The 26461-nt window shown below is 28.8% G+C and overlaps 1 protein-coding gene across 2 annotated transcripts in view; it reads right to left on the minus strand.

Moving 5' to 3' along the window:
- Positions 1-3036: 3036 nt before the first annotated feature.
- The window catches only part of LOC111621362 (syntaxin-16-like), a 31066-nt gene continuing 7641 nt past the window's right edge, over positions 3037-26461 (minus strand). The window contains exons 2-9 of one of the 2 annotated variants that reach the window (XM_023363475.1): positions 20142-20230; positions 19881-19899; positions 16329-16362; positions 11956-12062; positions 7463-7625; positions 4188-4297; positions 3961-4104; positions 3037-3885 (exon numbers count right to left, since the gene is read on the minus strand). In XM_023363475.1, coding sequence (XP_023219243.1) covers positions 3703-3885; positions 3961-4104; positions 4188-4297; positions 7463-7625; positions 11956-12062; positions 16329-16362; positions 19881-19899; positions 20142-20230 — 849 coding nt within the window. In that variant the 3' untranslated portion in view covers positions 3037-3702. Of the gene's footprint in view, positions 3886-3960; positions 4105-4187; positions 4298-7462; positions 7626-11955; positions 12063-16328; positions 16363-18743; positions 18778-19880; positions 19900-20141; positions 20231-26461 lie in introns of both variants that reach the window. The other variant, XM_023363474.1, reaches the window with a different exon arrangement.

Genomic DNA, 26461 nt, shown 5'->3' on the forward strand with positions numbered 1-26461 from the left:
ACTTAGCATTTGAAAATTCTATCATCATCTCTGAATCAGACGCGTAAGTGGATAAGGAAGTGGAACATTTATTATGTTGAATGTCACGCGTGTGTTCTTTAGGTGGTTAGCTACATGCAAGCTTAAGAACAGAAAAGATTCTGTACAGGTGATCTGTTTTAGAGAAGACCTTTCACACACAGCTAAATGGATTCGCAGTAATAACCTTACTTTAATCAGGGCGGCTAAATCAAAGACTTTGGTGATCATGAGAAGGGAAACATATGAAAAGGGCCTTAGAGAATATATTGATGTCACCAGATGTGTGGAGGCAGAGAACAACGCCGTAGACAAGTTGCACTCTAGGATTAAACAATTCTCCAACACAAAGTTAGCATCAAGGTTAGGTATGCGGAATATCGTCATGGATGCACCGGACACCCCCAAGTTATTTGCATTTGCAAAAATTCACAAACAAGGCCAAAAATTGAGGCCAAACTTGAGGTTGTGGATAATGCCAAGGCCCCTACATGCAAGTTAGAAGTCTCTTTGCACAAAATGATCACTCCACATTTAGAAGGATACAGATACACGATCTCACCTGGTGGAATTAGCAGAGCTCCTCAAGGACACTGAACATCCTAGCTTTATCATGGTCCTGGATTTCTGCTCACTGTACCCTTCGATCGAGATTCCTCCTTGTTTTGGCAACATCAGGGACTTACTGTTTACAACCTTATGCAATGAAGAGTTCCATCAACAAGTTTTAGAGTTGTCCCACTTGATTTGTTACAGCTCTATTCTTTCAATTTGGCAGAGTTACGTACACACAGGGTAAAGGGGTCCCCATGGGCAGTTCTGTTTCTGGGGATCTTTGTGAGTTAGTAATCAGACAATTGGAGAATACAATACTTCCAAATTTCCTCCAAAACATCATAATTTACAAACGCTATGTTGACGACGACATCATTCTCTGGAGGGACTCTCCGAACATTACCCGATTTTTGGGTCAAATGGAACAACCTCTACGGTCTTACCCTGGAGGTTGAGCAGCATAGCGATTCATCTGTTCATTTTCTGGATTTGAATATTGACTTTGGAGGACTGATCATAGACACCTCTGTGTACCGCAAACCATCAGACCATCCAACATACATGTCGCAACAGTTTGGAGGAATGATGGCTCCTTCTAAAAGAGTTAATTTGATAAATGGCAACCAGAACGAGAATAAGCAGAGGGTGTTGATTACCTACAACCCACTATTGAAATCATTATATAGTAGAATTGCACAGCAGAGGGGTATCTCCCTAGCCTTCAGAAGATGCCCATTCATATTTCATATTCTATGCAATGGAAAGGACAAGTCTAAGGAGGAAAGACTGCCAGGTGGTATATAGAGTATCACTTAGAAACCACTGTTTTGGCAAGGACTTAATTTACATAGGCTCAACGAAATGTGCTGTTGGGATCAGGTTGAAAGAACACACGCGTGACATAAGTAAATGTTCCACTTCCTTATCCACTTACCCATCTGATCCAGAGATAGTAGCAGAATTTTCAAATGCTAAGTTAATTATCACCTCCTCATATTTAGACCATCTCAAATGGTTGGAGCAGATAGAGATATACAGAGCATACAGCACTTCGTCACCCATTAATTCCAGAGATGAGATCTCTTTCTTTGGCATGGCAGGCCCTAATACAGCAGGAGGATTAAGTGAATCGTAAACCTAAAAGAAGGGAAGTAAAGGGGTAGTCTGTGTTTATGTGATATGTTTTTTATGCTTAACAACAAAGATCTTCATAAAATCTTTAAAAAAGGGAAAATATTTAAATAACTCATAATTTTTTCATCCGATGGTTCTTTCTATTTTTTAATACTTGAAGACAAGTTCGTCCAAATAGGGATCACCATTTCTCTCTTTTGCATTCTAGACAGTACATTTCCGGCGACCGACCTTCCTTTCTAGGCTACTAGCCGCCAAAAAGTTTTAAAAAAATCCTTTTAAAAAACACAAAGATTTTCTAAAATCAGAACTGGTGTTATACAATGTCTTTCTTTTTTGTTACCATCTGTTCATATAACACCAGTTCTGATTTTAGAAAATCTTTGTGTTTTTTAAAAGGATTTTTTTTAAACTTTTTGGCGGCTAGTAGCCTAGAAAGGAAGGTCGGTTGCAGGAAATGTACTGTCTAGAATGCAAAAGAGAAAATGGTGATCCCTATTTGGACGAACTTGTCTTCAAATATTAAAAACTATTTAAATAACTCTCGATATGACGTAGAAGCTTTGACATTCGGAGCTATTGATCACATGATTCCATTCTATCTTTCTGATTTAAAAATCGCTCCAAACGAATGTTTTACATATTTAATAACGTTTCAAACGATTCTTTACCTGAAGAAGGACCCAGGAGGGATCTGAAAACGTTTGTAGTGTTAAATTTTAATTTGCATCAGTTAAAGGTTTTCTGAGGTACTTGTTGTTCAATGAAAATCAAGCACCTCCTGAAGAGAAGTACAAATTTAAGAAATTTGCAGCAAAAGTCATGCTGTACATTGTCATTTCACCAGCATAGGTTTCAAAGTCATTTTTAAAGAAGGAATGTATCCCTTGCAATTGATGAAGACATGTACTGAAACAAATATCTAAAAAAATTCTAATCCCTTTTCTTGAAAGCATCATTTTGATAATGATTGTTATCTTTTGACCTGACAAAGCTTTCTATCACTGCACAAATTTGACAGTCAAAGCCTCAAAGCCAAAAACATTCCTTTTTGTATCCAAAGAATATAATCTGTCAACTCTGTCACCATGCTGACCAATTGAGGATTTCTTTGGATACTTGGCATAATATACAAGGTTGGCAAGCAAAAAATACTACACAGCCTATCCGTAGAATCAGACTCATTTTAAAAAATTGACACAAAGGCCAGCCAGAGTTGCAAGTCTATCAAAACAAGCTTATGGTGCATCACTGACCATGGACAATGTGAGCCTGTTCATTAATTCTATACTATTGTAATTAAATTTCATTTCAAACAAATGGAACATAATGATTCTAGAACTAAAAATTCAAAGTGAAAGAATGCCAGACTTTTAAATAATATGGTAATGAAAAATACACCAGGAGGAATATCCTCAAACTTAACATGGAAAAGACACCTTGCATGCCTTGTGGAAATTGAGCTTTTCCTTGATCTTGCACGCTTTCAGAACTTAAACATATATGCAATAAATTATATTCACCAGAATTAAGTTCTATTCAATTGCCAGTTTATCCTGAAGGTGATTAATGAAAAACATGTTTGAAAAGTATCACTGCATTTTAAGATTTCTATTGTAGTATGGTTATTTCATCAAAATTACTTCATTATTCTAACATATTTAAGAAAAATTTTTTATATTTGTTAGTTGTGCTATTAGATTTTTCAACTGATACCTACATAAGCATAAAAAATAGAGTATAAAATTTACAGAAGAACATGATTTATTTGATCCTACTGATATTTAAATAATCATTCTTTTTAAAACAGTTTCATGAATTTATATTTCTTAATTTACAATGAATAATATGTTTAATGTAATTTGAACATTATTTTATTTAAGAACATGTAAATATTCTGTAGAGGAATGTTTCATTTTAGACATCTTATAAATATATATAATAAAGAAGAAAATATAATAATTTTGTTAATACTATACTGTACAAATCTCAATTTCAAGTTTTAAACGCAATAAGTAAAATAATCAAAAGTACGGTAACAGAAGCAAGTATAAGTATACACATCATTTTATGATTTTTACGTTGATAATTTTCTGCTTTCTGCAACTGGTGCAATCCTTCATGAACTTTAGTCTGAACTTGTTCCAAGTTATAATCAATTCTATCCAATACTGTTCCCTAAACAATGAATTTTTTTAAAAACATTAAATCAAGTATTTAAAGTATATTTTAAATAAAAGATATATAACTAACCTGATCAACAACAATATTTGCTAGATCTTTAAATATTTCATTTAATTCTGCAATGGAACGTACAATCCTATTTATTTCACGCTCTCTCTGTTCAATTAATTGGGTGTTATCTTCAAGTAAGAGTTGTTGCTCTTTAATAAATTGCTAAAAAAAATAATTAATTAAAAATGAAACAACAATATGATTTAAATTTTTATAATTAAATATTGTAACCATTCTTATCTCACTTGATCAAACATTTTTTCTGCATAATTATCTTGAAAAGAAGAATCAGTAGATCCAACTAAAAGAGGGGTATCAAAAAACTCTTGAGATCTTTCTTCCTGTGATTTTAACCCTATAATGAAATGTCCATGGGAAAAAAATATATTTAACAGAATTCATTAACTTTATTCTGCTCTTTTTGCTTTCAAATTTATATAAATATTCAAAACACATTTCAAATAGAGAATTCTCAATGTCAAGACAAGAAAATACAAACATGAGCTATAATTACTATAACTTTACTATCTGAAAGATGGTAAAAAGCTTTGGGAAATTGAAAATATTCTTCTCTGTCATTTCTTTCATTTTAATAATTTTTTCAGAAACAAAATAATCAACATCAATCTGTTTAAATACACAAGTAAAAAAATCTGGCTTTATATCACTTAATATTAGCATTGTTTAAGTGTTGGTATGAAAATTTATGAACACAGTTGATGGAAGTTAATGTAAAAAAACTTCCATTTTACCAAGTTTACAGCTCTAATAAAACTTTGATAACCTTCATCCCCTATTGATTGTAATAACTTACTGCCCTAAATATATATATGCATTGTCAGAGAAAACACCTTGCTAACTCTGGCTTTTTTTAATTTTATAATCAGCTCTACAGTTATGCTGCTGAATTTAAAACTAAATAAAACCTATTATAACTACAAGAAATGAGCTCAAAAAATTTCATGTGTAATATACAGTAATTTACTGCACAGTATAACAGACTTCTGGATATTGAAAACATTGTGCAATCATTTAAAATTCCTTGACAATAAAAAATTATAGTTACAATGTTTTCACAAAATTGTGCAGAGTTATGCAAAGTCTGAGTGGGAGTTCACAGTATTGTATTTCCCATTGTTATAGAACAGAGGACAGTATTGTAAATGATCAAATTTTGACCCTCCTGGTTTTTTTTTGCATTTCTTGATATTTTAAGCTAACCTGGTATCATAAAAACAGGCACAAAATTCTGTATATACAATAAGGATGGCCTGTATTTTGCTTTATATCTCATTATATTGATTAATAAATTTCATATGTTTTTATGTAGATCTTATTAAGTGATTTAGAAACTTTGGTAATTTTTTTAATAAGAATTTTCTAAAAGAGAAAAAAAGATCAGTCTTAAGTATACAGTACACTATAATTTTTTGACTTTATAAGGAGAAAACTTTACATTTTGGAGATTTTAAGAAGAAGGGGAGTTAGAGAGGGTCAGACAATGAAAATTTTACTCATTAATGAAAACTTCAATGTATTTGTCTGACTCTTTTTGGTACTTGTTTAAAATTTTCCAAAAAAAATTTCCCAGTTGTAAAACTACATAAAATATTTTCTTTTTGAAGCAGATTCCAGATAATATCCAAAATTTAAGAAAAATGTTTCATTTTTCAAAGTGGGAAAAAGTCACATTCTTTTATTGGTAATGATCAATGTAATATCTAATGTTTGCAATAATTCTCAAATAAACATCATTTTTATTTGTTTTATTTACTTTTAATTTCAAAATTGAGATTTTTATTAAAAAAAATGAATGCACTAGTTTAATAAAGTATTTTTATCATCATTTTTAAAATATTATTTTTTACATTTTTTTTTATTTTCTATTATTTTTTGAAATTTATTTCTTTACTTGATTTCTTCAAGTAGTTGTTTGTAAAAAAATATTTTGCAATTTAACCAGTAAAGATTTATCATTAGGAAATATTCTGAAATTGAGATTGGTAAGATTATGCTTTATGCTGTGACAAAATGAAAATTAGATATGGGGGTTGGAAATTTAAGTGATCACAGGAAAGGTATAACACTGATTCAATTTTGCAGTCTCTAAATATAGTCTAGATCCATAACCCATTTTCATCTGTGTAGTAGCTACATAATGCCGTTAGTAGGCCCAAATGTGTCGATGTCATGGATGATGAACTAAATGCATGTATAATGTCAGGAATTGTGTGGAAACAAATGCCTTGTAAAATCAAGGTTCCTTGATTTTAGAGAATGAAAAATCACAGGGACTAAGATCTGGATAGTATAATGGTGGATAGCACCTTCCAACTCCATGTTGCAAACAGATCACAGACAACACCAGCTACATGAGAACAAGTATTGTCCTGGTGGATAATGGGTGTAGTAGTCAGAGAGTGACATAGTTTCTTCCATAGGACTTCACACAGGTTGCATTGCAAGAACTATTCATAATATTGAGCATTTATAGTTTAGCCATTGCTTACTTCATAAGTACTTAATGTATCATACAGTTTGTCCACTTGCACCACTGCAATCATGTTGCAGTGCAATGACCATTATATAATGATGGTGTTGGTATATACAAGGTCAAACCTTCACCCATCAGGATCAGACATATCACTATTTCCTTCCAGCACTGAGGTGATCACTATTAAATTTCCAACCCTTGTATATCTTTGGCATTTATTATTCACTAAAATTGTTAACATTTATTATTTTGCATATTTTACCTATATCTTCATATCAACTGTTCCAACAGATATTGGAACAGTTGATATGAAGATTGTGTTTGTGAAAAATTGTGAAAGTGTTTGATGTTGAATTTATAATTTAAAATAAAAAAAATTCATTAAAGTATTATTAGTCATTATATTAATGAAAAAATTTATCTCTACCTGTATTTAAATGAAAATTTAAAATCAGAAAAATTTTACATAACTTTAATTTGACAATGATCATTTTCATATAATTGTGGTAAAATAATTTCAATAGAATATTAATACAAAACCAGCCAATTATCTGGTAAGTGTGGGACCAACAGTAGTCCAGATTTCTGAATTTCCTGATTTTCTGGACACAAGCTAAATATATATTTAAATACAATTTCATTGTGTGTGTTTAAATGTAAAATAAACAAATCAAGCATATCTTGCTTTAGAAATGTATTAATTATTATTAATCCTCTTAAAATATAGAATCCCATGTACAGTGAAATACTTAGGATGAAAAGTAAAAAAATAATTGAATTGGTATCATGTCACATATATGCCATAGAAATCAAACAAATCAGCCACATAGCAAACTTTACTATAGCCGTCCAAATTCAAAACTAGCCAATTTCCTGGTAATTTTGGATTTCTGGAAGCCAGATAATTGTTCTGATACTGTATTAGTTATTATTATTAAGTAATAGATTAGATTGTATATATTAAATTAGTAAATTCAAAATTAATTTTTATATAATGAATGAATATAAAATTTATTAACATCTCACTTCTTAAGTATGTTGATTGAGCAGATCTAAAAGTAGAAGATAATTCTTGAAGTGAAGTAACTAAACATGTTACTACATTTTTATTTACTCTGGAATCCTGCATACTGCTTCCTTGGCTCTTAGAACGAATCTGATGAACAAGTCTTTGGCAATGCATAAACATCTAAAATTTAAGACTAAGTTTAGTACATCAGAATTACTGAAAATTGATTTTTCTAAATCAACATAATAAAACTAAAATCCTGAATAAAGTATTAATCATATAGTATATGAATGCATGAATGATTATAAATTTCACATTGATATTCATCTTAATGTATATGTTCGTATACTTGAAGCAAATTCTTGATTGGATTTACACACAAAAGGCATGAAAATTAAATTCCAGGATGGGTCCATTACAGACAAGAAGAAAATCCAAAGTTTGATTGACTGTCAAAAGAACAGATAACTTCTTGTGAGTGATGTTACGAAAAACTCCTGAACACAGTCATACTTTCTTTACATATATTACAATGATTTTTCATAATAATTATGGAACAAAGAACACACACAACTTTTAAAATTTTATATTTGTTCATTTGGTTTGTTTTATTTTAATTATTATTAAAATTGAATAAAAGTGTAAATAAAACTTATAATTCATAAAATTAGCATATGAGTACATGCTTTCACTTCACATACATGTTTTGAATCTCATTTTTAGATGGTTTCTGCTACATCCAAATACACAGTCTCTTTTATCATGATAAGTAAAAAAATTTTTGACTTAGCTCAAGATTTCCAGGTATTTGATAATTTGCTTAAATTAAAAAATATACACTTTATGAACATAGATCAGGAAGAAAATTCTGATTACAAACTTAACATAATATGTTGTATTACAATGAATAGTTATTCTAGCTAATCTTTTGCAGCTGTTATAGTATGTGTAGCTTCTCATTTCAGAAATCAATATTTATAAATAGGGTTTGATATATATCACAGTAGGTAAGCTACATTCATTTTAATTTAATTTAGCATTGATTAATACTACTTAAAAATTTAATAAATAATATATTTAAATAAAAGTTCTGAAAATATACTATTTTAATCTGTAAAAAATTAAAATAAATATATTATTTCTAAATTAAAAATGGATCTATTGTTATAAAATGTCGTCATTATAATTTTGTTTATGTGAAACTCAATATTCAAATAAAATATAAATCAACTTGAAGTCCTTCATTTGTTTTTTCTTTAAATTTGAAATGGAAATTAAGAGCCATTTTTTACAATACTTTTTTCTATAAAAATAGCATAATGAATCAGTTTTCTTCTTATGTCTTATGCAAAGGCATATTCTGGATCAGTGATTCTCAAATATGGCCATGGTAGCCAAATGAAGCTACCAAGATATTTCTATGCAGCCACCAGATATATATTAAATTTCAATATAAAAAAAGAATTAAAACATTTAAATCCAGGGTGTTCCATGTAAAACTGGCCCCACTCACCAATTGAGTAAATTACTGTAATCAAGGATGAAAGAAACTCTTGGAAAACTTGCATAATCAACACTTGTTCATTAAAGTAACCATATTTTACTCAAATTGGAGAATGTGATAGAAATGACTGTTAGTTATATAATATAAAATCACACTGTCGGTTTTCAGCAGCCAACAATAAATTGTTTGACTGGTGAAATTACATAAACTTCTACATTGAAAACTAAAAGAATCTCAAAATTGTCAAAAATTGATTTAATTTGATAAGAAATTTTGGAGATGTGAGGATCAAGGTGCAATTTTGTGTAAATTTAAGTAAATTCTTCTGCCTAGTTCTTTATCATGATCATAAAGAAAACATCATGGAGAAAAAGGATTGAATATCAACCATTTCTATCAACAACTAGATGAGGATTGTAACATCCAATTGTTAAGTTAAACAATCTGTTGTTAGAGAAGGGAGAAAGTTGACTGTCAAATGAGTCATAGCAGAAATCGAACCATATATGGACATGACAGCTGCATTTGGATGATGTCATAATGTCAGCAACGGTAACCATACACCTCACACCTGCAGATTCATCATCCAAACAATCAACCATATGACCATTTTCCCAGGCCAAATAGAATATAAGGATGCAGCACCGAGACTTTGGGTCATAGCCCAAGGAAGTAGCATTAGTCCCAATGAAGCAGTGTTTGTCCTCAGCCCCATGTTGGCCATACATAGCAAACACCAGTGGACTTCAGTAGACGCCATATCCAAGCAAACACTGCCAGCCACTTTATTCCAGTGGATCCTGTCAAAATGCCATAGCCAGTTTGACATATCCCAAGACGCCATATAGAACAGACTCCTTCCAATGCTCCCTCCTCGCCCTTATCATAGAAGATTACGGCTCAACCTCAATCAAGACAGAGAATAGCATCTCAATAGCATCATTCTCAGAGGTATTTGAAGTAGAAATTTGTAAACTCTCTCTCTGGAAACACAATGAGTGATGCAATGCTTAAGCATAACAATTCATTGTGTAGATTAGTCGCTTTCGTGTAACTAGCTTGAAATATATAGCAATTTCAGTATGGATGTAATAATACAGGAAATGAAATTTCAGAAACTGCAATGAGCAGTTTTGCAACTTTGTTTTGATGTTGTGAAATATTCCTATCTATTTTGATTTGTTTTGATGTTGTGAAATATTCCTATTTGTATTTAGTTTTAGATATATGTAATAAACGCTTGTATTTATATACAACCTGTTTATCTATCTTAATCGAAATGCCTATCGACTTACTCGTGACCTCCCCACTCAAAAATTAATCAACCCACCTACTCATCTAAGATCTGCGAGTTAGGACAGATGTATTTATCCTAACTGATGTCAATTCCTGACCGGAAGCCGCTATCATTCGATTTGCATGTTTCTGATAACCAAACAGCCCTTCTAGCCATCCAAAGACCTCATGAGCGGTTTCCGTACAACTGTGCCGATTAAGTGGCAAGAAGGAAGCCCCCTTTTTGCCCCCAGCTTCTCACAGAGATAACATATTTCAAGGAATGAAATCATTAAGATTATAGCTGATATCCTACATTTCCAGCTTCTTGTAAAATATTGAAAACTGTGTGACATTTGGTGATAGTTCTCTGTTACATGCTGCATTTATCTATCTTACATTATTGCTAAGTTATATTACCTGGGTTTTCTTCCATATCTTAATTTCATTGGGCATATATTTAAACACTTACAAGCTACAATGATGATTGGATCTTCAGTAGTAATTTTTCTTCTTTGCGATTGCATTGCTTCATAAAGATAGTAGTTTTTGTTTATTTTATTATATATTTCTATTATTTAAATTAAGAATTTCAGTATGGATGTAATAATACAGGAAATGAAATTTCAGAAACTGCAATGAGCAGTTTTGCAACTTTGTTTTGATGTTGTGAAATATTCCTATCTAATAATGGAAATATTTCACAGTATCAAAGGAAAGTTGAAATTTTCAAGAAGAAAAAACTATCAACAATAGGTAAAAACTCTATTTAATTATATTAAATAAAATAAAAAGCTAATGCAGTTGAGACCATCTGTACAATTTATAAAATGACTATTCAAAAGAAATCTTACACTATGCAGCATCATTACAAGAATTGAGATGGAAACTGAGAAAAATTGTCAACTTGACATTCATGCCATAAATTCATTGAAAATTTTAAAAATAATGTGGTTTCTCAAAGGAAACAGATGACTCTCCTCTCAAGAACTGACAAATTGTATTTAGGATCTTTGAAAGTGTGTTTTGATCTGAAAATATTCCAAATCTTTTACCAAAGATAAATTTTTGAAATTATTTTTATGATAATAGATCCTGAACCCAAATTATTTTAAAATATGGCTTCTATAATGATTCAATTCAACAATAAATTAAAGAATTAAATGTATTTGCAGACCAAAAAAAGAACCAATAAATAAAAGTCATTTTTTATAGTTAACAATCAGTAATTTCAATACTGAACTAAATGAAACATTTCAAGAACTTGATTTCTTTACATTAATTCTTTCATGGCACCTCTTTCAATCAATGGATACGTAAAGTTTTGAATTATTACACAACAGACTATTCTTATTGTTTGCTATGTCAACACTTTAATGGAAATTTGTAATGATGATTGAATGAACATGTTTTCAGAGATACAGATCTGTCCAAAATGGTAAAATTGCCACATTTCTGTAACAATTCAACCAAATAACTAGCTACAGTTCACTATTTTCACTGATAATCCCAACACCAGTTTCTGTAACCTTTTAGTACACTATATTTTATCAAAAATAAACATTGTATCCAATTAACAGATGAGAACTTGGAGGAGGCTATAAGACTAGCATTGAAGACAGAAGTAAAAGAGAACTTTCTTTTAAAAAAATTATTAAAATAAATATAGTTTATTCTATTAAACTAAAAGCATCATTTGCTTTTCATAGAAATATATTGAGTATTACTTACTCTTGTAATATCCTGAGTTAAAATTTCAATTTCTCGTTCTTCTGCAGTACTGTCATCTAATGTAGGTCTATTCATACGCTTGTCATAAAGTATGGAGATTTCTTTCACTGTAGAGTCACAGAGGGAATTCCCACTTTTATCCCACTTCTAGATAACAATCAATATTTTTTTTAACTGTAGAAACACATTCAGGATGTAACTTTGAAGTTTTTTTTTACACGAATTACTTTCAACAAATATTTGGAACCATAAAATTGGTTTAATTTTTAGTTTTAATACATTTAAAGAAGACATCATCTGATGTTGTTTCTAAAGTTTCAATATCTTAAATATTATAAAATAAATATTTTAAATTAGCTAGCTATATTATTAAAGTAATATAAAATACAGAAAAATCTACTTTTAATTTTTTAGAAATCTTATAAAAGGAGAATCTTAAATGGAAGTGTGTATGAAAAATATTGAATATGTAAAAATACATATTCAATATGTTTTATACACATTTCCAAAAATTATATTAATATCCTACACCATACATTTTAATCTAAATTTATAATTGGTTCAATTTAGTATAGAACATTTGATGAAAAAACACTATAAAAAAATTTATGTAATTTTCAGTAGAACTTCATTCTAGTTATGGTTATGCAACAGTTATAATATTTTAATGCATTAAAACATTAATAAATGAGCTTGTTAGATAGATTTTTAGAGAGGAAAACAATAAGCAGATTTTACTGTAAATAAATAATTAATTTGACATTCATAAATTTATGAATTAATTATAATTTTAACAAACTAATCATTTTTGATGGCATTAATCTGAAATCAACAAAATGATAAATGTTGTTGATTTCAGATGATCAAAGTAATGTTATACAAATCTAAATTTCAATCAATCAATCCTTCATTGCATGAAGTTTAGTTTGTTACAAGGGTAATTTGTTACAAAAACAAAATCAATAATAATATAATATTTAACAAAATAATTTAGTACAAAATAACACAAAGTAAAGCATAAAGTAATAATCAATTTTTGAGAAGCACAATATATAATTAATAATATCTTTCCAAGCCTTAAACCTTATTAAATACTTATCCCTATTAACTCTAAATTTTACACAATGAAGAAATACATGTTCCCAAGTTTTGTATACTTGCATGGTACAGTTACTACATATTTTTTCTGGATCTATTGTTAGTCTGCTATTATACATTAAGATATAATTTTGACCGCATCTCAGATGAATGATTAATCATTTAACAATAATTTATATCAATAAGCAAATAATCTTCCCACATAAATGTCATTTTAATGCTGATATATAATTGAAGTGCTTATTCTTTTCTAACAGAGACCAATCTTCTTGTATACTTTGTTCACAGCACAGTTTTATAATTAACAGTTGATAACATTTGATCAAATGAGGATACTGAGATAGCCATAGAAAAAAAAAACAAGTCAATCCAACAGATTTTGCAATGCCAATGCCCCATTATATGTGCAATCCTTTGTTGTTGAACACAATCTGTGAAGTTTATCATATTCTAGTTTAACATAGCTTTTATAGTCTAATTTGATGAGATGTATGCAAAATAAAATTATTACTTTTATTGTAATTACTGATATTCTGGAAAATCCAAACTCCAATCGCAACATGTACACTGGAATTTTATTGTATAACATGAAAATTTTTCTAAAATATAAAACAAGGACGATTTCCAGTTTATCATAGTAAGTGATTGCCCATATAGGAGTGGCCTAGAGTAATACAGATGAAATCATTGAATGAAATAATTTTATATAAGTAGAAGCAGAGAAAATAGGAAACATAGAACCCAGTGCCATTTTAGTATATGATTTTTAGCCTGTAAGAATTGTTCGGAAGAAGAAAATAAAACTCCCAAGTACAGTAATACCCCAAACTTATGCGATAGGTGAGACTGAGTGTAAGTTGGGGTATAATTTTGCATATAAATACATACAAATAATTTTTAATTGGGGCCGGAGACTAAAGAAAACAATAATTTAGAAAAAAATGTTTAATAAAATCTTAGATAATACATATGTATAACAAATTAGGCCTATATTATTTTACAATTTTTCACATTTACTTGATTATTACGCCATAATTTTAACATTGTTTCCATCTCAGCGATAATACTGTGACGTTTACGAATGATGCTTGAATTTAAAGATTGAGCATTTTTCACAGCTTCGAGAATTTTTTCTTTGCCTTTTATAATTGTTCTGACCGACAATTCCGGTAGATCAAACTTCTTTGCCAATTCACAAATTTTCATTTTTGTATCGAAGTCTTTAATAATGGGTACGTTCGTAGTCAAACGAGTTAAATGCTTTAGTAACAAATCGTTCGAAAAGTCTAACGAAATAGGAATAATGATGACGTCATTCTCATTTAACTCGTTCAACTTTACGAACATACCCAATGTTAACTTTATATTCCAAAGATAAAGTTTTTCTTTTCTTGTTTGATACAGAAGAATTAGTTCTACTTCGTTTGGATGACATAGTAGAGTCTCTCAAGTCTCCGTAGATATAACAAACACAGAAATAAATAACACAAAATAAATTGTAGCTATGTGTGGATTCCGTGCGACACATCCGAACATGTAAGCTGAACAATAGTGTGGGGGAAGTGAGTAATCAAGGGTTGCATGGCGCTCAAACAAAAGACGAATCGACGAGATTTGAAAATCGCATAACTCCGGGTTCGCGTAAGTCGGGGTATTACTGTATGTGTAATTTGAAGCAACTTGTAAATGTTGATTGTTCAGAAACCATCTTTCTCTAGGTGGCATTCAACCTCCCTTCTTGAATACCATTATCTTTGTTTTTGAAATATTTATAGTTAACCCATAAAAAATTCCTCTAGGATTACAATTTTCTTTTGTAGCATTAGTGCAGAGTCAGCCAAAATTACAGTGTCATCAGCATACATTAGTGCAGTGTTTCTCAAAGTTTTTGGTCTGCAACTCCCTTTTGCACTTAAAAATTTCAAAGGACCCCCCTGAAAGAATGGATATGTGTAGAAAAACATCCTGAAGGGGGGATTAATTTAAATTCAGAAGGAGTTAATTTCTTTTGTTTAATTGCATTGAAACACTCATAATTTTAATAGCAGATTTATTTTTAGTATCAGTAAAAATTAATAACTTATCTTTGGAACATCTTTGAACAAAATATTCTATGTATATGTTTCGACATTAGTAAACTCAATTAGTTAAGTTAAACATATTTTAAATTAAATTTAATGTGATGGGTGAACCTGCTTATTTTGGCACAATAAATTAAACCTGGGTTTAATATCAGTCAGGTCTCATAGCGATTTCTATGTTGCAAAGACAAGAGTGCTGCTTTGTTTTGATGTTGGTCATTACTGAAAATGCCATTTTGCATAAATAAGTGGTTGCAAATGGTAAGAGAACTGTCATTGCTAATTCAGAGAGTAGTGAATACTCTGCTTTCACAATAAGCCAAAAAGAATCTACTATTTCTAAACATGAATCCTGATGATTAACCTGACAAAAGTGAAGACATTTTAGTCTTTCTACATATTTTTTATTAACATAATACTCTTTAACTGTAAGCTTATAAGTGTTTTGCATTACTCTTTTTATTCAAATAAACCTATAACTAAGAATATGTTCCACCATTTTCATTTATTTTATAAGTAATCAGACAATTCTGATTATCTAAAATAACCAGAATTATACTGCAATATTGTACTATATAATTTTCTATTCTATCAAGAACAACTATATTTCGTAAGTATATGTCTTTAAAATTTCAAAGCATTAAATTCTTTATATTCTACATATATTTTATTATAAAATATCTGCAGAATATAAAAATTGATAAATAATTTTGCTCAATAACAAACATTTTGTAAATGTATTTGATTGTCTTAGTTCTGAAAAAATAAACACATAAGTGCTAAATATATAGCATGACTAAAAATATCTAATCAAAAATACTAATGTTAATCAATAATGAATTAAAATAGCTTTTGAATGTAACTGTTTCTGAATAAATTACATTTATTCAANAATTAGTAAATTCAAAATTAATTTTTATATAATGATGTAGTACAATATTTATATTCTACATATATTTTATTATAAAATATCTGCAGAATATAAAAATTGATAAATAATTTTGCTCAATAACAAACATTTTGTAAATGTATTTGATTGTCTTAGTTCTGAAAAAATAAACACATAAGTGCTAAATATATAGCATGACTAAAAATATCTAATCAAAAATACTAATGTTAATCAATAATGAATTAAAATAGCTTTTGAATGTAACTGTTTCTGAATAAATTACATTTATTCAAAATTATACTTACTTTTTTGTTTTATCTTGGTCATTTCATATTGTATCTGCAATACAGTTTTAAATAAGTCAAGGTTTTATATATAAACATGCTGATTTTTTAAAACACAAAGTGGATTTATTATTCTTTCAATACATTAATAGAAGATAATATAAATTACCTGAATATTGCACTTTAGGATCTATTAATATTTATTATTAAACATTTGAAACAAACATAATTTGTATTATTAATAAAGATTATTTTTCATATATTAATATTATTTCAAAGGCTGTTTTTGATTCAAAGAAATAAATATATAATGATGATATTGTCAATAACAATAACAATGGTAACCAAAAATAATAAACTAGGAAAAGTTTATTATTATGCAGGTTTTAGAAACTGGATGCAAATGTCAAAATAAACACTTCAAAAAACCAAAATATCCAGCAAACAAATGATTTAATAAGTAACTAACAAACATTTTCAACTATTTTCATTGCTCATCATCAGATTTACATTATATTAGAACAAACAGGAATATATAAATTTTAAACAAAGATGGAATACCTTATTGGATGAGATTGTGAGCAACACAGATAATGCAAGCTTATCTTAGTTTTTAAAAAGTGTACAATAAGTTAAGCTTTTAAAATTCCTATATTCCTGTTTATGTTCTATGTTTGAATATAATGTATGCTTGATGATGACCAGTGAAAATGGTCAAAAATGCATGTTACTTACTAAATCATTTGTTTGCTGGATATTTTGGTTAGTTGGTGTGTTTATTTTATAACCATTTCAAATATTTAAAATTTTTAACACAGATCTTTATTTACATAAATAAACTTTGCAATAACTAACTGTTATCATTTGTGTTCACATAATAGATTTTTCTTTACTAACCTGCATAAATAAGTTCTAAATTTATTATAATTATTTGCTTAGACACTATGTTGCAAAGACAAGAGTGCTGCTTTGTTTTGATGTTGTGAAATATTCCTATCTATTTTGATTTGTTTTNTGAGTAATCAAGGGTTGCATGGCGCTCAAACAAAAGACGAATCGACGAGATTTGAAAATCGCATAACTCCGGGTTCGCGTAAGTCGGGGTATTACTGTATGTGTAATTTGAAGCAACTTGTAAATGTTGATTGTTCAGAAACCATCTTTCTCTAGGTGGCATTCAACCTCCCTTCTTGAATACCATTATCTTTGTTTTTGAAATATTTATAGTTAACCCATAAAAAATTCCTCTAGGATTACAATTTTCTTTTGTAGCATTAGTGCAGAGTCAGCCAAAATTACAGTGTCATCAGCATACATTAGTGCAGTGTTTCTCAAAGTTTTTGGTCTGCAACTCCCTTTTGCACTTAAAAATTTCAAAGGACCCCCCTGAAAGAATGGATATGTGTAGAAAAACATCCTGAAGGGGGGATTAATTTAAATTCAGAAGGAGTTAATTTCTTTTGTTTAATTGCATTGAAACACTCATAATTTTAATAGCAGATTTATTTTTAGTATCAGTAAAAATTAATAACTTATCTTTGGAACATCTTTGAACAAAATATTCTATGTATATGTTTCGACATTAGTAAACTCAATTAGTTAAGTTAAACATATTTTAAATTAAATTTAATGTGATGGGTGAACCTGCTTATTTTGGCACAATAAATTAAACCTGGGTTTAATATCAGTCAGGTCTCATAGCGATTTCTATGTTGCAAAGACAAGAGTGCTGCTTTGTTTTGATGTTGGTCATTACTGAAAATGCCATTTTGCATAAATAAGTGGTTGCAAATGGTAAGAGAACTGTCATTGCTAATTCAGAGAGTAGTGAATACTCTGCTTTCACAATAAGCCAAAAAGAATCTACTATTTCTAAACATGAATCCTGATGATTAACCTGACAAAAGTGAAGACATTTTAGTCTTTCTACATATTTTTTATTAACATAATACTCTTTAACTGTAAGCTTATAAGTGTTTTGCATTACTCTTTTTATTCAAATAAACCTATAACTAAGAATATGTTCCACCATTTTCATTTATTTTATAAGTAATCAGACAATTCTGATTATCTAAAATTACCAGAATTATACTGCAATATTGTACTATATAATTTTCTATTCTATCAAGAACAACTATATTTCGTAAGTATATGTCTTTAAAATTTCAAAGCATTAAATTCTTTATATTCTACATATATTTTATTATAAAATATCTGCAGAATATAAAAATTGATAAATAATTTTGCTCAATAACAAACATTTTGTAAATGTATTTGATTGTCTTAGTTCTGAAAAAATAAACACATAAGTGCTAAATATATAGCATGACTAAAAATATCTAATCAAAAATACTAATGTTAATCAATAATGAATTAAAATAGCTTTTGAATGTAACTGTTTCTGAATAAATTACATTTATTCAAAATTATACTTACTTTTTTGTTTTATCTTGGTCATTTCATATTGTATCTGCAATACAGTTTTAAATAAGTCAAGGTTTTATATATAAACATGCTGATTTTTTAAAACACAAAGTGGATTTATTATTCTTTCAATACATTAATAGAAGATAATATAAATTACCTGAATATTGCACTTTAGGATCTATTAATATTTATTATTAAACATTTGAAACAAACATAATTTGTATTATTAATAAAGATTATTTTTCATATATTAATATTATTTCAAAGGCTGTTTTTGATTCAAAGAAATAAATATATAATGATGATATTGTCAATAACAATAACAATGGTAACCAAAAATAATAAACTAGGAAAAGTTTATTATTATGCAGGTTTTAGAAACTGGATGCAAATGTCAAAATAAACACTTCAAAAAACCAAAATATCCAGCAAACAAATGATTTAATAAGTAACTAACAAACATTTTCAACTATTTTCATTGCTCATCATCAGATTTACATTATATTAGAACAAACAGGAATATATAAATTTTAAACAAAGATGGAATACCTTATTGGATGAGATTGTGAGCAACACAGATAATGCAAGCTTATCTTAGTTTTTAAAAAGTGTACAATAAGTTAAGCTTTTAAAATTCCTATATTCCTGTTTATGTTCTATGTTTGAATATAATGTATGCTTGATGATGACCAGTGAAAATGGTCAAAAATGCATGTTACTTACTAAATCATTTGTTTGCTGGATATTTTGGTTAGTTGGTGTGTTTATTTTATAACCATTTCAAATATTTAAAATTTTTAACACAGATCTTTATTTACATAAATAAACTTTGCAATAACTAACTGTTATCATTTGTGTTCACATAATAGATTTTTCTTTACTAACCTGCATAAATAAGTTCTAAATTTATTATAATTATTTGCTTAGACAATGAACATATATTTACATAATCAAAATGTATAAATTTAATGTAAAACTGAATGAAATTTATTATTATATTTAATCAAATCACCTTTACTTCTAACATTAGAATATTTATTATGAATTTTTTAGATTATTCAGATAATTTTTAATCAATATTTGATTACTCTTCTTTAAATAATTGTGATTCATTTAAATTCTGTTATAATGATTTCTGCAACTTACCTCCTCTACTCCATCCACCCTATTAAAAAAAACAATTAATTAATTAATTAATAAATATTAAACTGAATTAAATGTTTATAATTATAATTAATACTCAAAATTTTAAATTTTCTTACAAAATCATCTTTTATAAAGACTTATAAAATCTAACTAAAGCTATTTTTATGATTAACAATATATTTTTGAATTTGTATTCATTAAAATCAACAGGTCAAAAATGTTTAAAAAATAAATTGATAAATAATTACAAAAGAAATTTACCAAGCAGGAGGAATTCTTGAATCCTTAATAGGTGTAATTCCTTTTTCCACATCTTGATGGGATACCAAAGCAACTCTATCATCAAGGACCTAAAATTATTATTATTCTTTAGATAAAAATATGACAAATATGACATCTAAGTTATAAAACCTGCTTCTTAAACAGAAATAGAAAAAAAAATGCATTAAAACAAAATTTTAAAAAAGTTACCAATAAAAAAATTCTGTATATTATTATTTCTAATATTAAATTTAAAGATATGGATAATTGTCAACAGTATTACATACATAAGTTTTTAATAAGATAACAACATTATACCAACTAATGTTATTTCAAAAATCCAACGAAAAGTTTGTAGAAAAGTTTGCATTAAGCCCAACCCCGCTCGAGACATGACACATGACCTCCCCACCCCGAGTTTCATAATCCAAAATTTAATAGTCTCAATGTCAATCAATGTCCAATAATCCTTTTGATCATTTATAATCTTCAGAATATTTAAGTGTATTTAAATATTTTGAAGAATCATTCCTACATTTGCATAGTCAAAAGTTTTAATGAGAATTAAATTAATTGAATAAAATTATTTCCTGAGTTTATTTTGTCAGCTGTACAATGTATTGGGAGAAAATATATTGTCATTTTTACTTTCCTTGTTGTTATAAGATAACATAGGAAAGTAAAAATGACAATATATTTTCTCCCAATACATTGTACAGCTGACAAAATAAACTCAGGAAATAATTTTATTCAATTAATTTAATTCTCATTAAAACTTTTGACTATGCAAATGTAGGAATGATTCTTCAAAATATTTAAATACACTTAAATATTCTGAAGATTATAAATGATCAAAAGGATTATTGGACATTGATTGACATTGAGACTATTAAATTTTGGATTATGAAACTCGGGGTGGGGAGGTCATGTGTCATGTCTCGAGCGGGGTTGGGCTTAATGCAAACTTTTCTACAAACTTTTCGTTGGATTTTTGAAATAACATTAGTTGGTATAATGTTGTTATCTTATTAAAAACTTATGTATGTAATACTGTTGACAATTATCCATATCTTTAAATTTAATATTAGAAATAATAATATACAGAATTTTTTTATTGGTAACTTTTTTAAAATTTTGTTTTAATGCATTTTTTTTTCTATTTCTGTTTAAGAAGCAGGTTTTATAACTTAGATGTCATATTTGTCATATTTTTATCTAAAGAATAATAATAATTTTAGGTCCTTGATGATAGAGTTGCTTTGGTATCCCATCAAGATGTGGAAAAAGGAATTACACCTATTAAGGATTCAAGAATTCCTCCTGCTTGGTAAATTTCTTTTGTAATTATTTATCAATTTATTTTTTAAACATTTTTGACCTGTTGATTTTAATGAATACAAATTCAAAAATATATTGTTAATCATAAAAATAGCTTTAGTTAGATTTTATAAGTCTTTATAAAAGATGATTTTGTAAGAAAATTTAAAATTTTGAGTATTAATTATAATTATAAACATTTAATTCAGTTTAATATTTATTAATTAATTAATTAATTGTTTTTTTTAATAGGGTGGATGGAGTAGAGGAGGTAAGTTGCAGAAATCATTATAACAGAATTTAAATGAATCACAATTATTTAAAGAAGAGTAATCAAATATTGATTAAAAATTATCTGAATAATCTAAAAAATTCATAATAAATATTCTAATGTTAGAAGTAAAGGTGATTTGATTAAATATAATAATAAATTTCATTCAGTTTTACATTAAATTTATACATTTTGATTATGTAAATATATGTTCATTGTCTAAGCAAATAATTATAATAAATTTAGAACTTATTTATGCAGGTTAGTAAAGAAAAATCTATTATGTGAACACAAATGATAACAGTTAGTTATTGCAAAGTTTATTTATGTAAATAAAGATCTGTGTTAAAAATTTTAAATATTTGAAATGGTTATAAAATAAACACACCAACTAACCAAAATATCCAGCAAACAAATGATTTAGTAAGTAACATGCATTTTTGACCATTTTCACTGGTCATCATCAAGCATACATTATATTCAAACATAGAACATAAACAGGAATATAGGAATTTTAAAAGCTTAACTTATTGTACACTTTTTAAAAACTAAGATAAGCTTGCATTATCTGTGTTGCTCACAATCTCATCCAATAAGGTATTCCATCTTTGTTTAAAATTTATATATTCCTGTTTGTTCTAATATAATGTAAATCTGATGATGAGCAATGAAAATAGTTGAAAATGTTTGTTAGTTACTTATTAAATCATTTGTTTGCTGGATATTTTGGTTTTTTGAAGTGTTTATTTTGACATTTGCATCCAGTTTCTAAAACCTGCATAATAATAAACTTTTCCTAGTTTATTATTTTTGGTTACCATTGTTATTGTTATTGACAATATCATCATTATATATTTATTTCTTTGAATCAAAAACAGCCTTTGAAATAATATTAATATATGAAAAATAATCTTTATTAATAATACAAATTANATCCCTATACAGTAAATCTTTAAACACGTAATTATTTCTAGAAAACTTATTAAGCAAGCTATTCTATTTTCTATAAGCTCAATGTCATAAATTGTGATTACACAATACCATATATAATTTCAAATGATAAATCGTAAGTGAAGAAAAAGTAGAGCCCTACAAATCAACACAATCTCCACACACAAAAATCGCATGCTTCATACATATTGGCTTCTCACACTTCGAACAGCAATGTTTTGTTTTTCTATCTGTTTTTTTAGTACAGTCACCGCACCTGACATATTTACTACCCACTTTTTTGGAAACAGGTAATGAAGGTTCTCCCAGATGATCAGTAATCACTTTCGAGTTTCCCTTGGATAATGCATGTTTTGTTGTCTAATGCGAAGACTATCATTTGAGAAATCTAGAAATAAATCTAAAAATACTACAAATAACTATAACTCATAAACTTACTGTCAACTCAAAAATGTAACATCGACTATGAGGTCGGGTGTGACATACCCCAGTTACCTTTGCTCATGTGTATTTCCCGCTGATACAGACGCAACACTAAACTCAACACTGCACCTTGTCTCCTAATCCTTATCTCCAGCTACTGTGATGACGGGATTTCCATGACAAAAACAACATTAAATAATCTGCATTTAAAATCTTCTCGGGTACATACCCCGCCTCACTCACGCCGGGTTAATTTATAAAATTACAATTATAATAAATTTTATTTTTTCCTTCATTTAAACAAAGTTTTTTAACTCTCTGTGGGTGGTAAGAGGGCTTTTTCAGCAAGCTCATTAAGGTTTGGCTAAGCCCACAATGGAACAGCTGAGTGGTGAGGGCCTGACACATCTGTATGGACTGCCCTGAAAAAGTTCCTAAGGGTTTTTTGACCAGTCCAGATTTGATCTCAGGTCCCCAGAGGAGTAGACTGACATCTTAACCAACTATTTTAAAACTATTTTAAAATTAAAACTTTTCATAAATTTCAATTAAAAGTACAAAGTAATTGTTGTTTTCAGAAAATGAAGTCTAGTTTGGCATTTGAAAAAAATTTTAAATGGCAATTTATAAAATGATTTATACAATATTTATCTTTTTTTTTTAAAAAGTGATAATGATATATTTTGTATGATTAGTATTTGTGTTTTAAACATAATTTGATAAGTGTAAGGTATACATACATAACAAAATTANGATAACCCGGCATCTTCACAAACTCAGCCACCCTTCAGTCCACATTAGGCCGAGTTTTCGAGGCTCTACTGTATATAATAAATAAGAAACAACAAACAAATATAAAATATTTATTGAAGATAGAAAATGTCTTGACAAGTCCATTGTTCACAATCAGTAACAACAATCCAAAAACAATTTTCACTTAGACATAACCTTTTATTCCAGATCATCTCTGTAAATATATCTATATGAGAGTTTACTGATAACAAAAAACACAATTTTTTATCAACCTCTAACTCATTTATTACCACAAAGTTGATAAATTTAAAATTTAAAAATTTTTCAAGCACATCAAAGTGAATTTGTGTACAAGGAGTAATTACTGTAGTTAATTATGAGTGTTAGTATGAGAAAGTACTATAGTTCAATGGAGACCTGATGCTCCATGTCTGATGATAATGCTGGAGCAGATATTAACAGTAGCAGCTCATGGTGAGATTTCTCAGAGTATAGGAATGCATGTAGAATAGTGTTCCAGAACAAAATTTTACTGTATTACATACTGTTTTAAGAAGAGCATAAAAAGGGCTTACATCAAGAGTATCTTCATATTCTCTAACAGTCAGGCAGCTATTAAGGCAATTCCACTCAAGTTAAATCTAGACTAGTGTGGAATTTAAAATCCTTTTTAATCAACTGGCCTATGATAAAAACATTACTTTGGTATAGGTGCAAGGACATTCTGGGATAGAAGGAAATGAGAATAAGAAAGACTTGCTAAACAAGGTACATTTTCATTTATTACCAGTCAAGAATCTTTCTGTGGGATTACAAGTAGTACTATTTAAAAGTAATAAAAGACTGGAAGTTTAAGGAAAATATTGTAGAGTGAAATGAGACGACCAGGTATGAAATTTCTAGACTGATAGTTAAAGAATCCTTAATGAAATTAACATCTGATTTATTCACGATGAATAAGAATTGAGGTAGTTGGTTTTCTGACCAGACACTATCATATGCAAAAAACATCTGTAGAGAATGAGCATTTATAAAAAGAAACAAGACCATTTTGTTGGGACTGTGTTATAATGAATGAAACTGCTTTTCATATCCTCTTCAAATTTCTGGCATTACTTCACATAAGATCTGGAACTGAGCTTGAGAGCATGAACCTGTAAAAATCCTCTTATAATTTAAGGAAAGTGACTTTTTAAATAGAGAATAAAGACTTATTAGGAGTGCAATATAGCAGTAGATACAGGAGGGCACTAAAAAGTCTCCAATCCCAAACAAGAATAGTATAGTAAGAGATCAATTATCCAGCTTACAGAAATCCAGAATTACCAAAAAACTGACTATTTTCGAAACTGGTTAGTTTTAAATTTAATGGGCTATAGCAGGGATGGGTAGTCTTTCTATGTAAGGGCCATATTTGAAAATTTTAAAATCAATGTAGGCTGCACATGAGAAAAAAAATGCAAGTAAATCACAAATATTTATTTACAGATTCATAAATTAACATAGGTATACTGTACTTAATGTGACTGCTGAAACTGATGTGAATGTAATAATACATTAAGAATCACATTTCTTTAAATATTTGTTTGTTGTTAATGTACAAGGGCTGTTTCTTTTTCAATCTTCGATGGTCCATAAAAAAAAGACAAGTGTAAACAACAAAATGAATTTATTACCAAAAGTTAGATACAAACATGGTTACTTTTTGACACAATCACCATGAAGATTGAGGCATTTGTCATATCTATGGATGAGTTTTCCATCCTCTCTTCATAGAATGTTGCTGCCAGTGAATTGAGATGGCCTTGATGGTGTTGTTTTGAAAATTGTCATTAGCCTCAAACCTTTGCCCTCCTAGCCACATTTTCAGTTCAGGAAAGAGGTGGAAGTCTTCATACATTAAAAAGTTCCAAGCTGGGTGGAAGTCTTCACCACCTTTAAACACCCAGCATATAGCCCCAAGCAATTTCCACCTCTTTCCTGAACTGAAAATGTGGCTAGGAAGGCAGAGGTTCAAGACTAATGACGATCTTCAAAACAATGTTAGGACCCATCTGAAGTCATTGGCGGCATCATTCTATGAAGAGGGGATTTCAAAGCTCGTCCACAGATAGACAAATGCCTCAATATTCGCAGTGATTGTGTGAAAAGTAACAATATTTGTACCTAACTTTTGGTAATAAAGTCATTTTGTTATTAACACTTGTCTTTTTTTACGGACCATCGAAGGTTGAAAAAGAAACAGCCCTCACAACAACAAACAAATATATAGTAATATAGTAGAGCCTCGAAAACTCGGCACTCGATAACCCGGTACTCCGGATAACTCGGCCACACCCTGGCAGGGCAAAAAAATCCTTAGTTAATTAATTTTCATGATAAAGACAGCTTTATGCCTCATAAAGTATTTTTCTAAGGTCTGTCTTATCAGGTAAATTACTGTACAGTGTATTCATTAATTTTCATTTTCATGTAGTAAAGGCTCTATGCCTTCATAAAAGACGTACTTTTCCTTTGTTTAAGGGTATTTGGGCAGTTTATTCTCTGTTGTATTCTCAAGTAAACAATACATACAAGTACAGTACAGTATTTTCTGAGGAAACAC

Source organism: Centruroides sculpturatus, unplaced genomic scaffold (assembly GCF_000671375.1).
Source record: "Centruroides sculpturatus isolate CEXI.00-Female unplaced genomic scaffold, Cexi_2.0 scaffold275, whole genome shotgun sequence".
Taxonomy (NCBI): Eukaryota; Metazoa; Arthropoda; class Arachnida; order Scorpiones; family Buthidae; genus Centruroides; species Centruroides sculpturatus.